The 8,086-nt window shown below is 37.6% G+C and overlaps 2 protein-coding genes across 2 annotated transcripts in view; both read right to left on the reverse strand.

Moving 5' to 3' along the window:
- Positions 1 to 4,821: 4,821 nt before the first annotated feature.
- LOC144976358 (cubilin-like) overlaps positions 4,822 to 8,086 on the reverse strand; it is a 33,405-nt gene continuing 30,140 nt past the window's right edge. Inside the window, exons 15-16 of the mRNA XM_078920611.1 lie at positions 6,821 to 7,026; positions 4,822 to 5,618 (exon numbers count right to left, since the gene is read on the reverse strand). Of these exons, the coding sequence (XP_078776737.1) occupies positions 5,475 to 5,618; positions 6,821 to 7,026 (350 nt within the window). The 3' untranslated portion in view covers positions 4,822 to 5,474. The remainder of the gene's footprint in view (positions 5,619 to 6,820; positions 7,027 to 8,086) is intronic.
- LOC144976094 (uncharacterized) overlaps positions 7,637 to 8,086 on the reverse strand; it is a 1,088-nt gene continuing 638 nt past the window's right edge. Inside the window, exon 1 of the mRNA XM_078920277.1 lies at positions 7,637 to 8,086. This exon is cut by the window's right edge and continues 638 nt beyond it. Coding sequence (XP_078776403.1) covers positions 7,645 to 8,086 — 442 coding nt within the window. The 3' untranslated portion in view covers positions 7,637 to 7,644.

Genomic DNA, 8,086 nt, shown 5'->3' on the forward strand with positions numbered 1-8,086 from the left:
GAGTGTCAGACCTTTAGACCACATAGCCGCACAGAAGATGGCAGCAGCGTCTGATGGTGCTCATACTACTATGGTATGACGATCTAGCCAGAAAAGTGAGTGGAACAGTCGCTAGGCACTTTTGTTGATAAGAACAAGAAATAGAATGAGTCGGATGGCGGCGATGGGGGCTCGAACCCGCAACCTTACTGGTACGACAACTCCTCCCGGCCGGGTAGATCGTGGCTCTACTGTACGACCCCGTGTTCGAGCCCCTATCGCCGCTGGGAGGTTTTCATTCTCTGTTGTGTTCTGACACTTTCCTACTCACTTCATTTCTTGTTATGACGATCTATTCAGGACGCAGACTACGCGGATCACCTACCTTGTCGTTAGTTGGTTGGGGGGGGGGGGGCTCCTGGAGGCATATGGGGGGAAAGGAGTAATTCCGGATGTCGGACTTATAAGAGGGCGCCTTGAACGGTCCGCCCTGATATGTGACGAAAGGAGATCCAACACGGTGGCTGAATGTCCTCCGCCAGTACATCCCGGGCTCCACACTACTACTGCATGGAAAATGGCGAAAACCAAATGAAGACCACGGGGGAAAAACGATCAAAGTCACATTTTTCAGCTTTTGAGAAAAAAAATAATTAAAGTTTGGAAACCCATAATTTGAAAACGTCACATGATAATATGAATTGAACTGAATGTAGCAATGACTATCCCGCATAAATCTTTGGGCCTCTTTTTCGCTTACGAAGTGCCCGAATTCGCGTCAAAATGTGGGACGAAGCCGTTTCGTATATGCTATTTTAAAAAATTAATTAGACGCTGTTTATTGATGAATATGATTGAAAGTTGGCAGACAGTTAGAAAAAAGGTCATTTTAGATTATGTCAAGCGACAAAACTCGTGCAATTACCAGAAGACCGTTAAAAATAGATTTTTACTCTTTGGAGTAAAATATTTCTAAAACTACCGGGCGTGGAGGTTTTGTCGCTGGCAAGGTAATACATGAACATTTCTTCTTTTTGGTTGTAAAATTTCATATGAATATGACGAGTACTTTTCCCGTATTTTACAAAACACCATCCTAATTTGCTCTTCAAGTTTCAATCTTTTAATCCACTTAGTACGCAAGATACAACGAAAGGTCGAAAAAAAATGCCGAAAAAGCGTCCCACATTTTCGCGTTTTTTCCCTCTTTGCGGGTCATCCAAATAAATGACACCTTTGAAACTGCATAACTTGTTTATTTATGAATGGATTTTCAAAATTCAAAAACATTTTTACTCAGTGGAGATAGGGCTTTGATTTTAGACAAAAAATTTCCTCAAAAAGAGAAAAAAAACATTTTTCATAGTCGTTGCTACTGAATGTGAATTACTAAACTTATATATTTTGACCACAAGTCAGATGCATATAAAAAACAAGCTCTTGGTTGATTTTAATACCAAATTTTTGTGACATTAGAACAGTAAGGGTCTTTCGGACTTTGATCCATTTTCCCCTGTGGCCTTCAAATGCAAATATTATCTATAACGGATTTAGAATAATACGTCTTTGAAATCAGGGACAGACTTTATTAAAGCCCTGTGCAAATCCCTATTGTCGAATGACAAAACTGGTACAACATTACATGTCTTCAGTTATAAAGAACAAACTAAATGGCATTTTTCTACTCACTTCATTTCTTGTTATTATCAACACTTAGCGCCTGCTCCACTCACTTTTCAGAATTAAAATTCACCCCAAATACCGGAGCATACTTAATGTCTCAATCGTTTCTATGTTACATGTTTGTGTTGAGAATATTGGTGTTAAGCTTATATGCTGGCCAACTAACTTCGCGACGTTTGTGTGTGTTGAACCCGTGTGACCTCAAGAAGTCGGGAAGAAGTGGCTCTAGATAGACTAGAATTTGAAGCGAATTTTTTTTTCTTTTTTTTTTGGGTGGGGGGGGGGAAAGCGAAGATAAAGGTAGAGTCACGATCTTCTCAGTCAGGGGAGTTGTCGTACAAGTAAGGTCGTGGGTTCGAGCCTCTATCGCCGCCCCGAAGTTTTTATTCTCTGTTGTCTTCTGCCACTTTCCTACTCACTTCATTTCTTGTTAAACAAAAGATAACACTTTAATAGGGAAAGAGATTAGCGGAAGAGTAGCGTCCCTTGATTGGACGTCACCCATAGTCGGTGACGTCACCGGCGGAAAAGTTATTAGAGAGAGAGAGAGAGAGAGAGAGAGAGAGAGAGAGAGAGAGAGAGAGAGAGAGAGAGAACGTCATGTTGGTTGTGCGCATGCGTCTCTCGTCCTCGCGCTACTCTTTAGCTTATCTCATTCCCTATTTCAGGTTTTTCAAAAACAAAACAAAAAAGTCCTGCCAATTGTTACAACCATCCATGTTGTTATGACAATTTTCTTGAGAACGATAACCTTATGACGTCTAAAGGAAGACAAAACGCTCAATGATCATTCACAGATTACATATTTTTTAATCATCCATTTTACTGGTTTCGCTGTTTACATTATAATCACAAATATGTGACCCACCGCCCAAAACTGGTATTATGTCAATCTGAAAGATAAAGATCTGAACAAGTGTGTATGAAAGGTGTCAGACAAACCAAGAATGAAAAATACTTTCTTGATTTGTCTGGCACCTTTCGTACACACTTGTTCAGATCTTTATCTTACACCGGTCCCCACTCCCTAGTTTCTTACTTTGATATTGTCAATGTGAACCAGATGACAAAAAATGTGTGTTTGTTTATGTTTGTTTTTAAGGGTTTTACGGGGCTTGCAACACATTTAGGTTATATCAGCGCCAGTAAAAAGGAAGAAAATGGGATAGTAAAAAGTTCTAGAATTACAAATAAAGCACCCAAGAAAAAGTAAGACATAGGGGAACTGGGAACAAATAGGAATCAGATGTATATTCCAAGAGCACACTATCAAAGTACTTAGTTTGAGATCACCTATAAGTCTCATCCGGACACACGCACAAAATCCAACAAAGAGGAACACACTCAAATGCTTACAAAAAATGAATTTTAAAGTTAGAATATCCTGAGATCGGACATTTCTAACTTCTTAAAAGAGTTTTTTCTCTCTTTTCTTAACTTTTGATATTTGAGGCGATTTAACGATATCCTTTAAAGACAACAGGGTAAGGATCTTCAGCTTTAAAAAAGCCCTACCAATTTACTTATTCTGATAATTTTTTTCTTTCAACTTAAATTTCTTCATCAAGATTATCCCGAGATAATACCAGCTTGTCGCGCTGAGACACATATGTGACCCATCGTCTCAAAACGGTATTATGTCGGAACGAACCACATGCTTAAAATCCGAATTTAATGTTAAACAGGTCAAAAATATAAATCGTTGTCATTAGCACCCTAAAATATGGTATCCATTCTCCTCAATAAAACATACAAACTCAATGCAAGTCTGATATTTCTGGCTATAAATTCAATTTTCAACATCTCAACCAACCCGACTTAACCCCGTTTTGAGGCGAAGCGTCATGTATTTACTCGATTGTTCTCATTTATTTCATTGTATCATATCATCAGTAATAGGGTGAAGAATAGTGTTCATTAAATTCCCTTGAAACATAAGTAATATATATATATATATATATATATATATATATATATATATATATAATGAAATTATGCCCTTCCGCCACAACATCATAAGACATCGTCGCCTTTGCATTCCTTGAAGGAATACAGATAATTCATCAAACAAGATGTCTGATGTCAGCAGGTATCACCAATGTTGTCCAAGTGAGCAAATTGGGTTCAAGGAAGAAAACGAAAGTACCTGAAGCAGGGCTCGAACTCGGGACCTTCCGGATCACAGTGCAATGCCTTAACCGTTCGACCACGTGGCCCTCCGTATATATATATATATATATATATATATATATATATATATATATATATATATATATAAGAACATTACAATTTGGCATATTCTTTGAGATACATCAAAAGGGACTAATAGTATCAATGACATAAAATCAATGTCGACACAATGGATCGCTTATACAACCAGTCGCTTTAAACTGATGTAGTGTTGGAGCGAACGGAACATCAAAAATGTGATTTAAAAGTTATAATAATCAGAACTGATTGTATCCATTGTCCACAAGTATATATTTTTTATACATTTAAATCCTGTCCACATTTATACATATTATATACATTTAGCTCGAGTTCCATACTTTTACTCTCTTACTCTGAAGATTCTCAAATATTGGTTGAATTAAAATGACACATATCTTGTCAAAAAATCTCAAAGCTGGAAAATCACAGAATTTCACCTTTGGTAGTTTTTGAGAAGGTGAGGGTCATTTTATTGATCGATATTTTAAGGACGAGGTTCTGGTCAATTTTTTAAAAATGTGATTAATCAGAGTACGACTATGTAATCATACATTTACTTCGTAGTTTTTAAATGACTCCGACACGATACCGTTGAGGCGATTGGACAAAAACGCACTATTTTTATGCACCTCCGTTGGCGATGATGGTAAATTAATGAAAATGTTGCTGCAACGTCCATGAGGTTTAAATAGTTTTAGATTGTAGTTTAGCACGCTGCTTAGTGATTACCGATGTACGTTTACACAATGATAATCAATGAAGGAAACAATTATTTTAAAAATCAAAAGTAAAAAGAAACATGGCACACAAATACTGATCTCAAATAAATAAATAAATTTAGAAAATTAAAATCGAAGTTTTTTTAAAAAACATGATAAAAGGATTTTGAAAAAAAAAAGAAGAAAGAAAAAAATGTTGACTTTCACGATAAAGTAAAACATTTTTTAAAATGACCACAGTGGGAAAAGAACCCGGTACTTTCAAGGTTAGAGTCCGACAGCTTGTCCACTGCGCTACGGAGCCACCCGACTGTTAATAAGGTCTTTCTAAAACATTACTTTACCTTCAATGCAACTTCTATTTTCTGGTTTTATATTCGATTTTTATTATTATTATTATTTTTGTATAAATTTATTAATAAAAACATCCTACAGATGTAACAATATAACTTTCGCCATGTCCAAATACAGAAACACAATATCGCTGATGAAATTGGGTGTGATGCGCATGCGTGACGAGGTGTGTAAAAACGGTCCGTTAAAATACACCGTCAACGGAGGTGCATAAAAACACTACGATATATATATATATATCAACTCTCTCCTTACCGACCATTTTCAGTATTTTCCCAAAATGACAGGCTTACCCTGCAGAAAAAAATATTTTTCAAACTCAAACAATCTCTCTACCAAACAACGTTATGTTCTTATTAATCAAAATAAAAGATAATTGTGATGTACAAAATAAATCTGAATAAGAAAAAAATGCATATTGTGTCGTAACATGTGACGATTTTGCTGTAGGTGGTGAGAAGAGGGTCAAGGCCGATTGTGGAAGTAGGTCCCAGGAGGCAAAGAAGCCTTTCCGATTGTGGAAGTAGGTCACTCCCAGGAGGCAAAGAAGCCTTTCCCGTTGACGCTTTTGTCTGATCTGAAGAGGACGACAAGAGTCTGCCCGTCTGAAGCCACGTCAGGAGGGACATCGCTGCCACACCATCGGCCAACAACATCGCTGTCCTTACGGATCTGTCAGGAAGTATAGGAAAAACATCTTGATTTTTTAAAGCGAAAAAAATATGTACTATTGATAGTATGAAGTTGGCATCACTCAGATCTTTGTTATTATTTTTTATTGTTGCCATTCACGTTTATGAGTAATTCTCACTAAACTGCATTATCCAGACTATAAACGTCAAGGTTACATATAGTTTTGTGTGTTGGTCCGATAATACTTCCGGATGGCAATGTTTTCAGCTTCTTAGCCAAGTGCATACTATCTAATAAACTTTGAATTTAATCCTTTTCTCAACAGGCAGCCAATGCAGATCATGAAGCAAAGGTCTGGCAGAATCGCACCTACGCTTCATGAATACTAGTGTGGCAGCGCTGTTTTGGACAATCTGAAGACGTCTCAGATTATATTGCGAAACGCCAAACAACAGAGCATTACAATAATCCAATTTCGATAGTACGAGAGACACAACCAGGTGTTTGGTCACATCCTTAGATATCAACCGTCTAATGGAAGCAATCTTTTCAGTTGGAAAAAGAGAGATCTAACCAAATTATTAACCTGATGCTCAATCGACAGTCCAGAGTCTAAGAATGTGCCAAGGTTTTTCACTGTGTCAACAATTTGAATGGGGGCATCCCCCAGCTTCAAATCAGTTTCACTTTTCCGCTTTCTGTTCCCAACATACAGCACTTCCGTCTTATCATCATTCAGTTTCAGTCTGTTCTCATCCATCCATTTCTTAACACTTTGGATACAATTCTTACTATCGGCTGATACTTCTTGTAAATTTCTCGTATTGCAAAAACAGTACAATTACGTATCACAGCGTATTGGTGGTAGACAGACCTAAACTTCTGATGATTTTAGACAGAGCGCCAACGTACAGAACAAAAATAACGGGTCCTAGTACTGAACCCTGGGGAACCCCACAATAAAGAATGATTTCCTCAGATCTATATTCATTCACCATAATAATCTGTTTACGATTAAACAAATATGACCTAAACCAATCATCATCATCATCATCATCATCATCATCATCATCATCATCATCATCATAATCCTCCTCCTCGTCATCATCATCATCATCATCATCATCATCATCATCATCATCATCATCATCATCATGATCATCATCATCATCATCATCATCATCATCATCATCATCATCATCATCATCATCATAATCATCTACTTATCTCGAAGTATTTACCTCAATGTAGTCGAAGGTACAACCAGGACTTGTCTCCAAATCAAAAAGAGCATCAAAGTGAAGAGTGACATTGTGAACTCCGTCTGTTGTTGTTGGTGTGGGAGCGATTTCCCATCGACATTCCTGGTAGTCAGGGTAATTGGAAGGTTGGTTAGGGGACAGCATGTAACCAACCCCAAGGGTTGTGTTATCGCCACATCTTGACACTGGAATGGGCAGATCAATAATGTTTGCATTTTTTTTTAAAATGTGACTCACCGACATGAAGTGAGCCTGATTGAATTTAATTTTTAGCATAAAAGTTATAGAATTTGAGTGAGGATAAATGCCTTCAGTGATTAGAGTACTACGGACCAAAAAAAAAACCCCAACAACAACACGTATTAATATTTTTGGCCGGAAAACTCGTCCTTCAAATGTTTATCGATTAAAATGATCCTCATCTTGCCAAAAACTCTCAAACCTGAAATTTTGCCGTCTTTCTTGACGTCCCAAGTTTGAGAGTTTTTGACAAGGTGAAGGTCATTTAAATAGATCGATAGTTGGAGGACGAGATTTCTGGCTAAATTTTATATACGTGTTAACTGGTTAAACTCAATTTTCTTCAACTCGTTTTCGCTGAACTAATACCGGATTGAAGCGACGGGTTACAATTTATCATTTAAATATACAATCTTTTAAAAAACAGGGTCGTGGGTTCACATTGTTACGTACAGCCCCTATATTGTTACGTAAAGCCCATACATTGTTTCATACAGGCCCTACATTGTTACGTAAAGCCCCTACATTGTTACATACAGCCCCTTCATTGTTACATACAGTCCCTACATTGTTATAAAAGCCCCTACATTGTTTTGTACAGCCCCTACATTGTTACGTAAAGCTCCTACATCGTTACGTACAGCCCCTACATCGTTACGTACAGCCCCTACATTGTTCCTTACAGCCACTACAATAATTCGTACAACCCCTACATTGTTACGTTCAGCCCCTATATTGTTACGTACAGCCCCTACATTGTTCCGTACAACCACTACAATAATTCGTACAACCCCTACATTGTTACGTTCAGCCCCTACAATATTTCGTACAGCCCCTACGTTGTTACGTTCAGCCATTACAATATTTCGTACAGCCCCTACATTGTTACGTTCAGCCCCTACAATATTTCGTACAGCCCCTACATTGTTACGTACAGCCCCTATATTGTAAAGAACAAACGAACAAATCAAATCCTTTTTTTTTTTAGCTTGGGCGACCGAAGAG

This window comes from Berghia stephanieae, chromosome 7 (assembly GCF_034508935.2).
Source record: "Berghia stephanieae isolate SIO BIC M18660-M18661 chromosome 7, UCSD_Bste_1.3, whole genome shotgun sequence".
NCBI classification, from domain to species: domain Eukaryota; kingdom Metazoa; phylum Mollusca; class Gastropoda; order Nudibranchia; family Aeolidiidae; genus Berghia; species Berghia stephanieae.